General features: G+C 43.8%; 1 protein-coding gene across 1 annotated transcript in view; it reads right to left on the bottom strand.

Annotated features, from left to right (window-relative positions):
* The window catches only part of AKAP12 (A-kinase anchoring protein 12), a 104,728-nt gene that overhangs the window by 34,467 nt on the left and 51,142 nt on the right, over positions 1-19,119 (bottom strand). Inside the window, exon 3 of the mRNA XM_033404895.2 lies at positions 12,567-12,669. Within this exon, the coding sequence (XP_033260786.1) occupies positions 12,567-12,669 (103 nt within the window). The remainder of the gene's footprint in view (positions 1-12,566; positions 12,670-19,119) is intronic.

Genomic DNA, 19,119 nt, shown 5'->3' on the forward strand with positions numbered 1-19,119 from the left:
ATACCTCCGATTTTCCATTAAAAATGCAAGGCAGTCTAAACCATGATCAACTCCCGATCATGGAATATATAAATTAGCAAGCAGATTAAAGTCAAAGTGTGATCTTTTAAAAATTAGGAAATAAGCAAAAAGATGTTTCACTACCAAATTTGGTCAAGTATCTGCAAAGATTTCAAATTCTTTCCTGAGTGCTTTGTGTTCAACTCTTCTATTCCTCTTAGGACTCTGAACTCTCATCTTTGGTTTAGTCTAAAGAAGATTCCAAAGTGTTGAGAAACTAATTGTAGTTCTGGTTCTTCTGATAGCAATGTGGCCGGGGTAAAATATTCTTTTAAATCTCTGGGCTCTGGGCTTCAACTGACGGGGGTATAAATACACCACCCATGTTAATGTTATTCTGAGGTGCAAATGAAGGTTAGCCTCAGCACTACTGAGTGTATTCTAAAAGCATAATAAATGTTAGCTATTGTGCTTACTTTAAACTATACATTCTCCCATGGGGTAAAAATTAGTTCATAGTTCATCTTACTCTTTATATATGAAGCACAGATTGTATATATATATATATATATATATGTATATATGTGTGTATGTGCGTGTATATGTATATATATACATACATACATATTTAGATAGATATAGATATAGATATAGATATTACATAAACTGATATACAGTATATCTCTTCTATTAAAATTTTAGGTGGGGGGCAGGGACCGTTAGGGAAAAAAATGTCTGAAAAGACTCAGCGGGGCAGGGCAGCGGTAACGAAAAGAAGGTTGAGAAATACTGCTTTAAATATAGTTAAGTCTCATTTTAAAAAGTCCTTTGAAAAATACTTCTATAAAAAGGAAGAATACCCTTTATCATCAATTTCTCAGAAATGCATCCTAATAAGAGAAGCATCATCTTGCACTAAAAGTAATTAACCTGAGGCTCCCTCTCGATTTTTCAGAAGAGAATGAGACAATCTTTGATTTGCCTGAAGTCTTTCTCAAAAGGAGTGGGAGCGAGGGGCCAGCTGAAGGTTCACACTGGGAAGAAATAATGATAATTACCTACCCAAGACCCACTGACATTCCACAGCTGTCCATCTGAATTGTGATGTGAGCCCGTCAGCAAGCCACATGCAAGGCTTTAAATTTTCTTTCTTTTTTTTGGGCGCCCACCATGACTTGCAGGATCTTAGTTGCCGCCCGGGCAGTGAAAGCGCCAAGTCCTAACCACTGGACTGCCAGGGAATTCCCGACTTTACATTTTCCGGTAGTCACATTAAAAAGAATAAAAATAAACACTTGAGGTTAATTTTAATATATTTTATCAAACCCAGTATGTCCGGTTACGTCAATAGGTACTCAATAAGAAAAATTATTAGGGAAATATTTTCCATTCCTTTTCTGTACTATTTCACATGTAGAATCAGCCACATTCCAAGGGTTCAACAGCCACATATGGCCAGAGCACAACTTCTAAAACTACAAAAATAACTGAACATCCCTCCTTTATGCTAACTCATTTCCCAATGACAATTCATGTGGGATCTTAGTTCCCCGACCAGGGGTGCAACCTGCACCCCCTGCACTGGAAGCGCGGAGTCTTAACTACTGGACCGCCAGGGAAGTCCCCCGCTATGACAATTCTAGCCCTGCTTCCATCTCCTTGCCTCCTAGACAGAAACAACCAAGCTATCCAATCACAGAATTGCCCTTACTTCAGCATCCAATCTAGAGATGACTCCTTTGTTTTCTCAGAATCATCCAGCATAAGCCCAAATCCGATAATAAAAGTCCTCCCACCTCCCACATTACTCCATTACTGAGCCACCCATGCCTAGAATCGTCCCTCGGTGCAGCAGAGGCTAAATAAACCTAACTTGGTTTGACTACACATGAGTTCCTGCTGGTCTCTAAGCGGCAAGGAATTAAATTGCCATTGATAGATTTAATTGGTACATCTGTCTCTTTCATTATCTCTTAATTTGAGTGAATATATTTGAATCTATTATTTTCCCAGCAACTTTTACTGTAATCATACACAATGATAAAGTGCTTAAAATGACTTTTTTTTTTTAACTTAAAAGGTCAGCTAGTATATTTAGACTGGCTTCAAAAATAATTGCAAAGCAAAAATTTACACTTGCAAGAGTAATACATTTATTTAACCTGTAGTCACATGAATTAAAATTTACTTGTAAAGACAACTTTTCTGCAAATCTAGAGTGTGATCTTTAAAAGTATATCTTTTTTTAAAGTCAAGGTGGAATTCACTGCCTAGACAAAGAGTAAATTCTGGATGACAGAATTTACTTCTAATCCCTCCAGAAAACATAGTCCTGCTCACCAAAATTTATTGCATAAACTCCAAGGTCATGGGAATTCCCTGGCGGTCCAGTGGTTAGGACTCCCAGCTTTCACTGCTGAGGGCCCAGGTTCAATCTCCCTGGTCGGGGAACTAAGATCCCGCAAGCCACTCAGCACAGTCCAAAAAAAAAAAAAAGGAATGAATGTTTAGAACAAAAAAAATCAGTTCTTAGAAATTAAAAATATAGTGACAAGATGAAATCTATTCTCAAGGACGTTCTCCAAGAATAAAGAGATACAAACTAGAGGGAAAAAAAAGTTTTACTTAGAATCATTCTAGAAGTTCTAAAATCTGAACAATAGTAATCTCGAAAAGAGAGCAAAGAAAAAGAGGGAAATGGAAGACATAACTTCCTACAAATGAAGTGCATGAGTTTCTAGACGGAAAGAGGTCACACGAACCCAGCATGTTGAATAAGTGGATTCACATGAAGATCCATCATTGTTAGATCTTCCGAACACGGAGGACAAAAAGGACTCCGTGAGATAATGGGCTATCCAAGGGATTAAGATCAGAATAGCATCAGGTGCCAATAGTAATACATTTATTAAGATGACACTGATAGAATCCTACTGTGTTAGAACACTGATCAGAAATTAACACAACTGGGGGAACGGTCAGGGCCAAGATTTGACAAGCGTGAGGAAGGCATCACATTTCCATACACTGAGCTTTACTGAGTGAGGCCACAGAGCTTGAGATGAATCCCGGGGGCTCTCTGCAAGAGGCTGCTTAGGGGCAAACCGTGGCTCTGCTAAGGGGACCTTTTCGACCTTCCACTTTATTTACAACTAACAATGACTTGAAAAGTGGGATTTCTCTTATTCTTGTCTCTAGCTACTGTTATCATGTAAAGGCTGTCTGCTTATGATCATGCTGGGTGAAGTACCGAAAGGGTGACTAAGGATTCCAGCGTTAGAAATACCCACATGTATGGGCATTTTCTTCTATTGTCTTCATTCTATGTGGCAGTAGCTCCTTTAGCAACATCCTTGATAGGGGAACTCCTTTATATACTTCTGAATCAATTTACTTCTGGCCTCCAATCAATTCCTCCAGTACGTAATCCTTGGTTTAAAGCAAACTAAGCTGTTCTCGTGTTTTAAAGAGTCTGAGAAATAAACTCTTCTTTAAAAGTGGGAATATTGAAATTAATACCCCGTTATGCTTGGCAAGCTTCCATCAAGCACATCCGTATCTGAAATATATATATCAGCCCTGGCATTTTTCTTTGAATGTGAGACAGCTTGTCTTCTCTGGGGAGGTTCTGCCTAGAAGAGAAAAGATTAAAGGAAAGACACGATAAATGTTTTCAAATACTCAGAGGGCCGCGATGTGGAAAAGGGAGGTGAGTTTGTTCTATGTAGCCCCAGAAGGCAGCACCAGAAGCAGGGAGCAGCTGGAGGAGGCATATTCTCACTCCAGTGGAATAACTGGTTTCCTTTTATGGAGAAACTCCCCAAACCTTCCCGTGTTTAAGCAGAGAGCCTTCTGAGTGGGGGCAGGAGCCTGGCGTAGACAGCCTCAGACTGCCTTCCCACGGAGGCTTCCTGGTCCCAAACCTGGCTTTCCAGCTGACAATCATAAAGGCAGGTGTCCCGGGCTGAACTGCATCCTCTCCAAATTTGTATGTTGAAGCTTTAAGCCCCAGCACATAAGAACGTAGCTGTATTTGGAGAGAAAGTTTCTAAAGAGGTGACTAAGTTAAAATGAGACTGTAAGGGTGGACCCGAATCCACTCTGCCTGGTGCCTTATAGAAGGGGATTAGGACACATAGAGACACCAGGGATGGGCACACACAGAGGAAAGACCAAATTCTGGATGACAGAATTTACTTCTAATCCCTCCAGAAAACATAGTCCTGCTCACCAAAATTTATTGCATAAACTCCAAGGTCATGGGAATTCCCTGGCGGTCCAGTGGTGAGGACACAGTGAGGACACAGAGAGAAGCCGGCATCCACAAGCCAAGAAGAGGCCTCAGAGAAACTAAACCTGAGGGCACCTTGATCTTGGTGAGAAAATAAATTTCTGATATTCAAGCCACCCATTCTGTGATATATTATTATGGCAGCCCGACCAAACTAATACAGCAGGATAACTGCCTGGTACTTGCTGTCAGTCTAAATACTGCATGTCTGGTTTAAGACACATTAAAGCAACCAGTTCATTCAATTAATTCAATCCAGCATATATCAATTTTCACCAAAATAACTAATGCATGCATTGTTAACTGGGGGGCAGGGGGGGTCTACTTGATATCACATTGTACCGACACATTAATTACGAAAACAGTTTGTAAAAATTCAAAGTATGGTGCTCAAGAATAAGACTCAATTGATAGGCTAAAAAGTTGTAGAACTTAAGCTCAGAGAATACACCTTCCAGAGATATATACAAATATCGATCAGAGGATTTACGTTATCAAAGCATCCTTCCATATAATATAGGGACATTGTGCTCTAGAATATACATTGCCAGGACCATTTGGGGGTTGCTGTATTAGGTGAAACTGGAGCTGTTTTAAGAACGTCCTTCAGACCTAAAAGTCAAAAACCTAAATTTTTTTTTGGCTGCACTGCGCAGCACGCGGAATCTTATTTCCCCCAACAGGGATCGAACCCGTATGTCCTGCAGTGGAAGCATGGAGTCTTAACCATTGGACCGCCTGGGAAGTCCCCTAAAGGATTTTTATTAAATAAATAAAATGCTAAATTTAATGTTTCCTTTCTTGGCTTAGTTACCATTAGAAAACCATTAACTGCCTCGATCCCTCCAAGGGAGAGGGTCTGAATCTTGGTATGTTACTTGGACAAGCTATAGGCCATCTTACCTATGCTCCTCAAGTGGGCCATCCATCCTATTCATGGGTGCCCTGGAGTAGCCTCAAAATTACAGCCGTTTATAGGTAAGTCTTTGCAGTAATTTAAGATTGACTGACAGTCTTTACGGCACTTATCAACATCTTGCACTCATTCTGGGCCAGAACCAACCCCTATTACATGATTCTGATCTCCTCCCATGTAGGCAGAGAAAAACGTTACTTTGTGGCCACATTTATGAAGCTCCTTATCTTTGTTTCATACCTAAATAATTACATATGGAGACATTCTTGAATGTTTTCCCCTCCTGAACTTTTTTTTTGTTTTAATTTACTTATTTTTGGCTGCGTTGGGTCTTCGTTGCTGTGCTCGAGCTTTCTCTAGTTGTGGCGAGCAGGGGGCTACTCTTCATTGCGGCGTGCAGGCTTCTCATCGCGGTGGCTTCTCTTATTGCGGAGCACGGACTCTAGGTGTGTGAGCTTCAGTAGTTGTGGCACGTGGGCTTCAGTAGTTGTGACTCGCGGGCTCTAAAGCGCAGGCTCAGTAGTTGTGGCTCACGGGCTTAGTTGCTCGGTGGCATGTGGGATCTTCCCGGACCAGTGCTCGAACCCATGTCCCCTGCATTGGCAGGCGGATTCTTAACCACTGCGCCACCAGGGAAGCCCCCCTTTTGAATTTTTTGTTCATTAAAGTAAAAACTTCAAATCTAGAAGATGGCTTTTAAGATCAAACTAAAACGAAAAAACGTAAAAGTGTTTTTATAAAAAGCCATGATGAAATTGACAAGTAGATTCCCACCTGCCTAAAGTCACTTGCATATCTTCAACAGTTAAACCATCATTGTTTTTTTTAAATGCCTATATTACCAGTACTGCTGATGTGACTCAGTCACAGAATTTCAGAGACGGACAAGGATGTTCATTTTACAGATGAAAACTGCTGCTCAATGAGATAAAGGGATGTATTCAAGGTCAGACAGAAAACCACTGAGAAAAGCAGTCTCACCAGTGTTTTACTCTTCTGCAATGAACTGATTATAAAAGGGAGGGAGGATGGATAGAAGTCTTACTCCTTCTTCCTTCACCCACCCCACCCCAAATTTTCAAGTTAGAACAAAAATAAAGGTTCATTGCACTGTCAGACTTAAATAGACTTCAGAGGGAAAAAAGCTCTATATAGCTTGGATGTTAGTTACTGAAAAATAAATCTGTGTTTCTTTAAAGATGAAAGCAGTAGAGTATTTGTACCAGAAATTTGTCAATGACATAACTAATTTCAGAGAAGCACGCTAAAAATGTTGCTGTGGAGCAGAGGACTGAATTAAAACCAGTTCCCAGAAAGTGCAGACTGTAGGGCTTTTGCCTAGGTTCAAGGCCTATTTTGTGAGTGTTTCAAAACATTACAAAACAGGATACAGCTTGAGAAAATGTCATGTATTAATATTGTATTTGAAGTACCAAAGTGTTGGAAGGGAGACCCCTCTCTGTCTATCCAGCCCTCGTATTTGGTAGCATCACTGGGCGTTCTTATTTAATTGCAGGCAGGTCAGGGTCTGATTTCATGTTTCCAGGCAACAACACCTGGATAACCAATGGTGGGCACCTGTGAGAGCCCAGCACCAGAAAGTACCAGCTTTGTCAGTGCTGATGCAGCAAAGGAAAGGGAGCCTCGGATACATCTAGAAAGCTCTGGTGTTTACGTAGGGAATGAACTGATATAAAGGGAAAAGCAAACAGATCCTCCTCTCCCATATGAGTGAAAATGTAATATTGTGAACTCTAATTTAAAACTGTGTCTTCACTTATTCAAAATTTTTTTGAGCACTTACTATGTGTCAGACACTGTTCTAGGCTCAGGGGATTCAACACTGAAACATATAGATCCCACCCCAACCCCCCCATCCCAAGAAATCTCTGCTCTCTTGGTTCTTATATTTTAGCAGAGGTGGGAGGTAAGAGACAGGCAGACTGAACGCCAGATGTTGACAACTGATGTAGAGAAAAATAAAGGAGGCATGGAGGGTAGTATTTGTGCAACACACATGTCTTCATGAGAATACTAACAAGGTACCAATTATGTCACAAATTGAAGGAGAAAAGGGATTGACTCATAAAAACATTTCTTCCCAGTTGGGAAAACTGTATCACAGAGAAACAAGTGTTTTGGAGGGTCATCTTTTAACAGCATCCTAGAGCAGCACTTGGGGTACTCATTCTTCACATAAAGTTTTTAAATGATCAAAAAGCAAAGAAGAACAACTTTAACTCCCAGGTGGATTTTCTGTAAGGTAACAAGATCCACGGGGAGGGCTGTGATCATATCCCAAAGGCACTGTACACCAGCAAATTCAATAAAGGCCAAGACAATGACATTCAGCACCGTTAGAAACATGAAATTCTCCACAGTGCTGCAGACTCAGCTTCTAGATAACTGAGCAACGGATCCTCCATTTTTGTTACTGTATCTGCAGGGAAAATATCAGGATGTAGAAAAGTAGAACCTTGAGAAGGATAAGGAACACACTCTCTTAAAGATTTCTGCTTTAAGTGACAAGATTTTTTTGGCGCGGGGGGTATTTTTTCTTGGGGGTGAGAGGATGTTTTCCAGGCTCGCCTCCCAGGTCAGAGAAATCATGTGCAGCGATTCACGTGCATAGTTCCTTAAGCAGCCTCCGCGCCATTGTGCTCCGCATAGCAAAGCCTGTTCCCCCGGTTTGCCGGCTGATACTTGCGGCTGACCCCAGAGTAGCAAATGCCAAGGGCAGAGCTCTCAGCTGCAGCTCCATCGCTGCTGGTGTAAATGCCCTCGCTCAGGGTATGCAAACAGTATAAGGCACATGTTTGCAAAAATTCAAACACCAAGGAGAGGACCGCGTGTTTATTCTTTCATACAAGCAAATGCGACCTGTGACGGATGGAGAAAACGTAACATTCACAGGCATTACAATGTTTGCTGTAGCCACTCTGCAGAAAGACAAATCTCAAAGACCCCCAAAAATAACTGTCTTGTAAATGATACATTCAAATGTACTAAGATCACAGTCACATGATTAACTCGTATATGGCAATGAGTTCAGTAGGCACTTTAACAAATATGTTATTATCAAAATAAAGAGGTCTTGGGACTTCCCTGGTGGTGCAGTGGTTAAGAATCCACCTGCCAATGCAAGGGACAGGGGTTCAAGCCCTGGTCCAGGAAGATCCCACATGCGCAAGCAACTAAGCCTGTGCACCACAACTACTGAGCCTGTGCTCTAGAGCCTGCAAGCCACAACTACTGAGCCCGCATGCCACAACTACTGAAGCCCGTGCTCCTAGAGCCCATGCTCCACAACAAGAGAAGTCACCTCAATGAGAAGCCCACTCAACACAATGAAGAGTAGCCCCAGCTCGCCCCAACTAGAGAAAGCCCGTGTGCAGCAACGAAGACCCAACGCAGCCAAAAATAAATTAATTAATTAGTTTTTTAAAAAAAGAGGTCTTAAGTTTTTTGATTTTGTAATCCTTAATTTCCCCATCTGTTTGGAAAGAAAATAATCTGCCCAACAGATACTAAGACTGAATCAAAAAAAGAAAAATCTAAATGTTTTAATTTGCAAAAATTTGAAATCTAAAGTTGGACCCGGACTGAGATATAATGTTTTTAAAATCATTCTTGTTCAGGCACCCATAGAAACTCATAGAAAACCATATAAACGATAGACTATAGAACAAATGACAATCTGGGTTGGGAGGGGTCTTCTTTTTCTTTAATCTTTCCAGCAGAAGAGATTAAAATCAGCAGAAGCAGATTTTCCACAAAACTAACCGCACTTCGTGCGGCCCCTGTGAGTGTTAGGCGTGGCGTGGCTGGATAGAACCTTCTGGTTCGGAAAAGGCTGTATTTCTGTATAAGCATTGTGATAAATGCTAAATCGCCTAAAAAGAGCTCAGAGAAAAGGGACTAACTCCAAGGCTAAAGTAATTTGTTGTGAATTCTTTTTTTTTCATTTTAATAAATATTTGTTTTCATGCCTGACTGTATACTCTGTAAAAGATGGTCCCTGAAATTATATAATCAATCTTCAAGCTCCCTCCAAAACACACACACACGCACACGTGTGTGTGTATCTATATCATCTATATCTATATCTATGTGTATATATATACATATAGATATAGATATATATATGTGTGTGTGTGTATATCTGAACCCTACTGCATAGTTTTGAAAATATTTAGTAAGCAGATCCCTTTTTCTATCATTGAAAGAAAGTTTACAAGGAAATAGGATTTCATTTTCATTATAGGAAGAGGACTGGTTCTGAATTACCAGGATTTCTGGTTTCAGAAAGAGAGTAAGTCAAGGTAGAAGCACATTTTGCATATTCTACATTTGTCTAAATATTGTCTGTCACTTTATTTATTTTTTTCTTTTGCGGTACGCGGGCCTCTCACCGTTGTGGCCTCTCCCGTTGCACAGCACAGGCTCCAGACACGCAGGCTCAGCGGCCATGGCTCACGGGCCCAGCCGCTCCGCAGCACGTGGGGTCTTCCCGGACCGGGGCACAAACCCGTGTCCCCTGCACCGGCAGGCGGACTCTCAACCACTGCGCTACCAGGGAAGCCCTGTCTGTCACTTTAAATTAAAACCCCTCATGCAGGAATGCCCCTCATTTGTAGTTTTCTCCCATCCAACGATCCACCTATGGCAGGACCAAGTTCCACTGCTGGCCAATCCTCCCAGGGACCAGGGTGGCTCAGGTCTTTCCTTACTGAAGTGGGCAAGAGTAGAAACCAAGGCCCACCAAATCCTACAAATAAGCATCACATACCAAATTATGCCTTCATTTACATTACAGTAAGCCGCCATGTAGGACACGGATTCCTGGAAACACATAAAATCTAACCTATGTCAAAATAAAAGCATGAAAAAATACTGTTTAATAATTTAACATAGAGAATTTTCTGCATTTGCATTGCAGACAAAATAGGAAAAGAAAACATAATAAAAACAAGTGTACCAGGCTGCCTCAGAAACACCCTAACAAGCCAAAGCAACAACAGTTCTGCTTAAAACAGTAAAAGCTCATCCCAAAGGCAGAGCCTCCGGAAATGCCTCCGGGGGGAGGGGTGGCCTCTGCAGCCCTGGGCCACACGGGGGTCCTTTCTAGGCCCGCAGGCCTTTTCAGGATCTTGTGAAGGACAAGGTATATTAATCACCACTCTTCCTGCAAGAGGCATCTGTATTTGCTCAGACCCCCAAGGCCATGGTAGGCTCAGGGAGACAATGGAATAATCACAGGGTGGGAACAGAATCACTTTCCATAAAAATCAGTGTTTAAACACATGGCTGAAAAGTGAAAGAAATTACATCTGGACTAAAGGAAGACAGCCAGCGGATCTCCAGTAAACAGGCCACAGATTAGACAGGATTTTCACGCCACCTAGGATTGTATGGAAACAAGGGCATCACTGAAGCCCCTCCCTTCTCTTATCAACACTCCACACCAGATCAGATGAAAAGGCCTGGCCCGACACTCCCTTGGGGGCATATTTCAGTGATCCCACATTGCCAAAATACTTTCTGAAGCCACTCGCCTTTCAGAAGAGCCCTCCAACCCAGCGCACTTTCCCTTCTGGGTTTTCATTCTACCCCTTGCTCAGAAGATGCCATCCCGGTGGGCAAGCCTGTGGACATGGCCCGCACAGCGGGTGAGAGCTCGTGCTTGGAAATCTGCTGATCTGGGTTTGAATCGAGATAGGACCTGTCTCACAGGGTTACTGCTAGAGGCCATACTGCACAAAAGGCACAGTCCCAGGACCCACAATAAAAGCTTGAGAAGTGTTGGCTGTTCTTATTCTCCTCCCTTCCGGCTGGCAGCCCCTGTCCCAACAAATCTAAACCTAACCTCCCCTCAGTTCCCCAGACCTTGTCCCACACCCTGACCTCAAACGAGGGCTCCTCCAGAACTCTGAGCAGCTCTCATCTCTTGCAAAATTCATTAGATAATCAACACGTTGCCTTGTCTTAACCTTTTTTTTTTTTTTTTTTTTTTGGCCATGCGGCATGTGGGATCAAACCCGTGCCCCCTGCGTTGGAAGCCTGGAGTCTTAACCACTGGACCACCAGGGAAGTCCCCCTTAGTTTCATCTTAGGGAGCCTTCCATAGACTAGCTTGTCTCCCCTGGTGGACCGTTTCTTAGCTTTCTTCACCCTCCCCAAAGCACAGGGCACGGTGGCTTGCCCATCCAGGGAAGGCTCCAAATCGGCTGTGGCTTGATTTGATTCAAACGTTATCATGGGAAGGACAGAGCGTGGGACTCTGGAATTTGGGTTGGGGCCGTTCCAATTACTTTGGTAGAAATTATTTGAAACTCTCGCACTAGGTCGTGCAGATCCTCCTTCTGTGAGGCTGTATGTACTTCTAGCTTTATATGGTGCCTGTGGTGCTATAGAAAGATCAGGATTCCCACCAACTTCAAAAGCAGCCCCCTGCTTGCGGCAGCTCCACAGGGGCATTGAACACGAGGAGAAACAGGTTCCACATGTTAGAAGAATCTCATCTCACCGAGGCAATGGCCAGTCTCCTTTCACAAGACTTTCCCTTCATTTGTCTTATTCACATTACATGTAAGCCTGAGTTCACTTATGGAAAATGATCATTCTGTGCCTCTTCAACAGCAGTGGCTAAATGATTTCTTTATGACTAAATGGAACAATGAGACAAGAAACAGGAACAGAGGAAGGTTCTGCTCCAACACGTGGCCTTCGCAAGAGACCTACTTGTCAAGGTGCTTGATTCTGACCCCCAGGTGTGGTCCCCAGCCCCTCCACGGGCTGACCGGTGATAGCGTGGTCACAGATTTGCTTTCCAGTAAACACCTCTTAAGGATCTCTGGGCTCAAGAGCTATAACACATGCGCATATCATAGTTTGGGCAAAGAGGTATGCACCTTGAAATGTACGCTACCAGAAAAATCTTCGCAAGGCCAGTAGGCTACTCTAGAGTGAGAGATACTGACTCTGAAATCAACCAAGACTTAAGCATTTCCAACAAGAATTCACGTTCGACATCAGACAAGTAGTTGGAATAAGGCAACAATAACAACAACAACAAAAAGATCATGAAGTTTCAGGTAAGGATGCCTAACAAAAAGGAAAAACAACTTCACTTCCATACCCAAGCGTTACTATAAGCTCCCAGGGGCTATGCAAATGGCCAGATAAATACTTCTTTTTGCAATCAATTGACTGCTTTTGTTGTCAACATCACCCACCCCCAGGTAGGATGACAGTGCCCATTCTATCCAGGCCTGTTTTTATTGTTCTGCAGGGATCCGTTGCAGGTGTTGTTTGTCCTCCAGCCCCTGGTTCTGCCCAGTCCCCCGCAAGGCGACTTACCATCTGTGACAGTTTCCTCCTCCTGGCCATTCAGGGATCCCTCCTGGAGGCCTTGCTCGGCTAAGCCGTTCACAGTGGACAGCTGACCATTCTTCTGTAGTAGCTACGGGGAAGACAGAACCATGTAAACTTAATTTCAATCTTCACAACCAAGTTAGAAACGATACTGTAAGTTCGAGAATATAAATCATTTAGAGGAGAAATACAGAGAACTGGAGGGCTAGTAACAGTGAAGGGTTAAGTCTTTTTTTTTGTGTGTGTGTGTGTGTGTGTGTGTGAATGATCCAGCTATCTTACAAAAGATACAAGGAGCTATGAACAAGCAGATAGGACTCTGTATCTGGATAAAGGTACACACCATTCATGCATTCGTTCACTCTTCTGAAAAACCAGACATAGGCCTGACACACAACACCCATCATTCCAGGCCTGTTTGAGATTTCACAACGACTAAGTCAGGTGTGGTCCCAGACACTCTGAGCTTACAAACTACTGTGGAAGGCAGACAGCCCTCTGAAAAAGATTTTTTACTTTAAAATAATGTTTCCTTGTGATTAGACACAAGATATGCATATTTGGCTGGAATATATATCTAAGCGACAATGTGTCCTTCTCGGGGAAGAGGGCAGACATTTAAATAAATAATTACTGAATTGCAGCTATGGAAACTGTCATGAAGGAATACATACAGCAAATGACAACAGAGGGCCATGACCTAGGCCAGGGTGTCGTGAAGGCTTCTCGGAGGAAGTAAAGGTAAAGCTAAGATCTAAGATGCCAGCAAGGGGTATGTGAGCAAAAGGTAAAGGGGAGGCAAGTGAGAAGGCCCCGTGGTTCAAAGGCCAGTGGATCCAGAGCCCAGTGAACAAAGAAGAGACGCCTAACATGTGTGTTCATGACTCATGGTATCTTCCTTAAAAATATTACTAAAACGGTGGTTTACAGTCGTCCCCATAGGGTAGCCCGTGCAATTGACGTCATCAGATGCAAAAACAGTAGACATATAGACATGCCCAGTTTTTTTTTTTTCCTGCCCCAGGGCTTGCAGGATCTTAGTTCCCCAACCAGGGATTGAACCCGGGCCCACAGCAGTGAAAGCGTGAGTCCTAACCACTGGACTGCCAAGGAATTCCTAAGACATGCCCTAATTTTTTAAATCCTGAGAATATAGGTTAAAAGTTTTAAACCAAATAAAAATCGTACAATAGGGCTTCCCTGGTGGCGCAGTGGTTGAGAGTCTGCCTGCCGATGCAGGGGACATGGGTTCGTGCCCCGGTCCGGGAAGATCCCACATGCCTCAGAGCGGCTGGGCCCGTGAGCCATGGCCGCGGAGCCTGCGCGTGCGGAGCCTGTGCTCCGCAACGGGAGAGGCCACAACAGTGAGAGGCCCGCGTACAGCAAAAAAAAAAAAGAAAAAAAAAAAAATCGTACAATAACCGCTAGGAACCTAAGGATTTCAACAATGCTTTCTGGTCCACATACATTTCTCATTTTCCTTAAAACCAACTTAGTGAGGTGCTACTGTTTCCATTTTACAGATGAAGACACTGAGACTCAAAGTGATTACAGAGGGGAAGGCTGGCCGGCCACGGGTCCCACAGCTCAGCCATGGCCTGAAGGCCAGGGCTCACCACCAACTACTTCCAGAGATTTTTCTCACCACTGTGGCCTCTCCCGTTGCGGGGCACGGCTGCGGACGCGCAGGCCCAGCGGCCATGGCTCACGGGCCCAGCTGCTCCGCGGCATGTGGGATCTTCCCAGACCGGGGCACGAACCCGTGTCCCCTGCATCAGCAGGCGGACTCTCAACCACTGCGCCACCAGGGAAGCCCCAGAGATTTTTCTTTTTCTTCTCTTTTTTTAATACACAGATGGTTTCTTTCTTTCTTTCTTTTAGTATTTATTTATTTGGCTGCCCTGGGTCTTATTTGCGGCATGCGGGATCTTTAGCTGAGGCATACGGGATCTAGTTCCCTGACCAGGGATGGAACCCGGGCACCCTCCATTGGGAATGCAGAGTTTTAACCACTGGACCACCAGGGAAGCCCCCAGAGATTTTTCCGCAACACAACAAAGTGTTGGAGGACCTGTTACTACGCACAATGACAAAATGCCTTAAATAGTATCCCATAGTACGCAGACCCGATCATGCCAAAGTAATCTCAAAGCTGGACACTCTGTTTGGCATCATTCCATGCCGTTTACAGGCCAATGGAACATGCTGGCCAAACCATAGGCTTCCATCAGAGCCTTGAAGGGAGTAGATCCAATTCAAGACGATCAATCCAGAAGGTTCGAACGGTGCCGAAACGGATTTCACCTGGCTGTTCCCTGCTCCCAGCAAAGATGCCCTGCAACTGCAAAAGCTGCCTTCTGAAATACCGTCACTGTACTCTAATACTCTCACTACAGATGGGAGAGCCGGCATCAAAATGCCCATGCTGAGTCAGTGTATTAGAAAGGACGCTCAGATTACACTTCCACTTAAAGTCTTCTCTTACCAAAATATGAAAGATGGGAGTTTTAAATGAAACCTAAAGACGAAAGCACAGGAGATGGGGCAGGGGGATATCCCCACAATGCTCATCAGCAAAAATGTCAACGTTTAGGAGTATTTTAACTAAATTCCACTAGTCTTACGCACGAGTTAGACTGAGATTTCATTAATAATGTGATAAAGAGCTAGTGGCGGAAAGCAGGAAATGCATATTCTTGTGGGCTACATGGTCAACCAATGAACCTTAAACCTAAAAAATTTAACACAGATAGCATGGCATGGCAACCTAAGCAGGGGAATGAAAGACAGCCATTCTAATACCTCGATTTCAAGTCAAAAACCGTTGGTCAACTGTGCTCCTAGTTTAGGACCCAGAACTCTGAACTTTATTCTAGAGTCTAGAGTTCTACAGAGTTTCTATAATTCTTGAGCTATTTCTCACAATTCTTCGTGAATTGTCAAATCCAAGACATCTTTAGCAGGAGTCAAATTGAGTATTTTCAAACTTGAGGGATCTATAGGACAGGGCACAAATTTTCATCTACTCTTTTAGAATTGTTACACGTATACAATGATGTATTACATTAGATGATATAAAATGAGTCTTTGAGATCACCTGCCAGCCCCCTTTATAGTCAGCGTGATAAGTAAATTGTGGCTTAGTTAGTCCCCGTGACCACAGGGCAACTGTCTTTACCTCAGAAAGGCACTTACTGACTTAACTTTGGTGACAATTTATGACAGTGACATTACTGAAACTGAGTTTTGAGCTTATTTTATTATATGTGTAGCTTGGGTCCAGCAAGTGTGCCCAAGCTCTGACCCATGAGTGATGTCTTGAGCACTCAAAGCCCGTGACACACCAGCCCTCCACACAACAATGGGACGTCATTCCATTCAGCCATACTCAGACACTTCCACCATTCTGTGTTTCACTTAGAGATGCTTTTTACAAAATCTCACGTGTTCTTGTACATGGATAATTCACTTTTTGGCCAACCCAATCTATGGTGTTTTTGTTTTCCTTTTCTCCCATTCCCAACCATCTAAATAATTCATACTATTGTTAAGGGTTCAGGTGCTTCTGAGAGTTATCAGCACGTTAAAGTCACCTCAAATGGCAAGAAACCTAACCCGCAGTTCCTTGACGCTTAAGTTCTTTCTGTCTTTTCTATGTGTTTACATGCACACAAGCTTTCTTTTTTTAAAAAACAAAAATGGGGGCTTCCCTGGTGGCAGAGTGGTTAAGAATCTGCCTGCCAGTGCAGGGGACACGGGTTTGAGCCCTGCAGGAAGATCCCACATGCTGCAGAGCCACTGAGCCCGTGCGCCACAGCTACTAAGCCTGAGCTCTAGAGCCCAAGAGCCACAACTACTGAGCCCATGTGCCACAACTACTGAAACCTGCGTGCCTAGAGCCCGTGCTCCGCAACAAGAGAAGCCACCACAATGAGAGGCCTGTGCACCGCAACGAAGAGTAGCCCCTGCTCGCCGCAACTAGAGAAAACCTGCGTGCAGCAACAAAGAACCAATGTGGCCAAAAATAAATTAATTAATTAAAAAAAAAAAAGGAGAATACATGCTTTTATAATCTGATTGCTTCGTACACTGTGGATGCATTTCTTTGTCACTAAACACACATCTGGCTCGTCCTCAGTCTTTCTCTCCTTTTTCTGTAACTCAGACGCCCACAGAAGACAAGGATTTCAGTTAAGCCCAGATAGACCCTGAAAGACGTACAGACACAACTCAGTGACACACGGGGTGGGGAGGGCCGGAGCCAGATGAGATGCGAGGGGAGGAAATCAGTATAGGATTGAAGTTTCCAAACGCGTTCATGCTGAAGCTTCCTCACATAACTTCTTTTTTTTTTTTTTTTTTTTTTTTTGCGGTACTTGGGCCTCTCACTGTTGTGGCCTCTCCCGTTGCGGAGCACAGGCTCCGCACGCGCAGGCTCACCGGCCATGGCTCACGGGCCCAGCCGCTCTGCGGCATGTGGGATCTTCCCGGACCAGGGCACGAACTCGTGTCCCCTGCATCGGCAGGCGGACTCCCAACCACTGCGCCACCAGGGAAGCCCTGTCACATAGCTTTATCCATCCACCTTGTTCTTACTTTTATGAACAGTTAGGTCTTTTGAGATGAGAACTAGACTTCAAAGGCATGCTTTTTGCACTGAAACACAGCTAGCACCGGGAAACTTATTTTCCCACTGGATTTCTGCTTCAAAAACGGTAAACGCCCCCTTTGAGCAAATCAAAACCCTAAATGTTTTCAAGCTTATCTCCCTTGAGTGGGTCAGCCAGAGTTTATTCCCGTAAAGCATTACCACATTACAACTAAACAAGCTTTAAAAAAAAAATCTTGAATGCTTCCAGCAACAGTGTTGTCCTCTCATTCCTCTAAGGACAACAACAGAAAACATCAAAATGGTAGCTAAGGCACGGCAGAAAAGCCACCCGATGTCTCTGTCCCCTTTCCTTCTCCACAGGATGGCCCACAACTTGCTCTGAACCCCTTTGCAGAGTAAGCTGTAGGGGTATCAAGCTCTTTAATGAACATGCTAAACCATGAACAAAACGGGTGAGCTCCTGACATGTGTCAGGATGCTGGGGGAAAAGGAGGTGAGCCTGCGAACCATTTCCTCACAGAGTGATGCTCCCGGCTCCACCATCTCACTGCAGGACCAGCACGGGTGGGAGCGGCCAGAGCCCTGCAGTCCACACAGCAGATGAGGCTCTGAGCAGTGCCACTGGTCCCAACAATAACAGCAAAACCCAAGAAGCAGAACTATTACATGGCTGTAACCAGGAAGGAACCAGAACCTTGTCAATATAAGGAGAACACATGCACAAATGATGAGAATAAAAAAGATAATCTGGAAATGATTTTAAATCCCATGACAGAACTTATAAAGAAGACTCTTCAGGGACTTCCCTGGTGGCACAGTGGTTAAGAATCCGCCTGCCAGTACAGGGGCCACGGGTTCAAGCCCTGGTCTGGGAAGATTCCACATGCTGCGTAGCAACTAAGCCTGTGCGCCACAACTACTGAGCCTGCAAGTCACAACTACTGAAGTCCGTGCACCTAGAGCCCGTGTTCCGCAACAAGAGAAGCCACTGCAATGAGAAGCCTGCGCACTGCAACGAAGAGTAGCCCCCACTCTCTGCAACTAGAGAAAGCCCGTGCGCAGCAACAAAGACCCAACGCAGCCAATTAATTAATTAATTAATTAATTTTTAAAAATGGTATCAACAAAGCACATGTAATAGTGTAGAGATGTATTTTATGTTGTAATATTAAATTTAAAAAGCAAACTAGGGGCTTCCCTGGTGGCGCAGTGGTTGAGAGTCCGCCTGCCGATGGAGGGGCACGGGTTCGTGCCCCGGTCCGGGAAGATCCCACATGCCGTGGAGCGGCTGGGCCTGTGAGCCATGGCCGCTGGGCCTGCGCGTCCAGAGCCTGTGCTCTGCAACGGGAGAGGCCACAACAGTGAGAGGCCCGCGTACCGGGGAAAAAAAAAAAAAGCAAACTAAACAGTTATAGGTACAATATGATTACAAATATATATAAGAACATACCCCAAATAGCTAAATAAGTGGTGATAACAATATTACCAAATTGTTAATATCACAGTATACCAAATAATCATCGGGGAGGGAACTATGAATTTTTCATATCCTTTGTTTTTCTACTTTTCTGTGTTCTGTTCCTTGTCTAATACACCTGATTACTTTTATAACTGGGTGGTGGGAGAGAAGCTTTTCCTTCACACATTATCATGTCTTGGTTTGCTTATTGTTAGTATGGCTGGGAGACAGTTCAGAAAATTCTGCTTCACCGATTGCCAGTCACATGGATTTTCATGGGAAACGAGAACTGCTTTAAGACAGGAACTTGACACTGAGATCATATTTCAGGAGGCTTTTCATACGAACTAAGCCATACTCACTCCTCCACCGTGGAGGACATGGTGGACTCAGAAGCAGAGCGGAGGGCTGGGTGCTCTGGGGCAAGATGAAATACTTCACATCTGGTGTTTTATCATTGTCGTAGG

This window comes from Orcinus orca, chromosome 12 (genome assembly GCF_937001465.1).
Source record: "Orcinus orca chromosome 12, mOrcOrc1.1, whole genome shotgun sequence".
NCBI lineage: Eukaryota > Metazoa > Chordata > Mammalia > Artiodactyla > Delphinidae > Orcinus > Orcinus orca.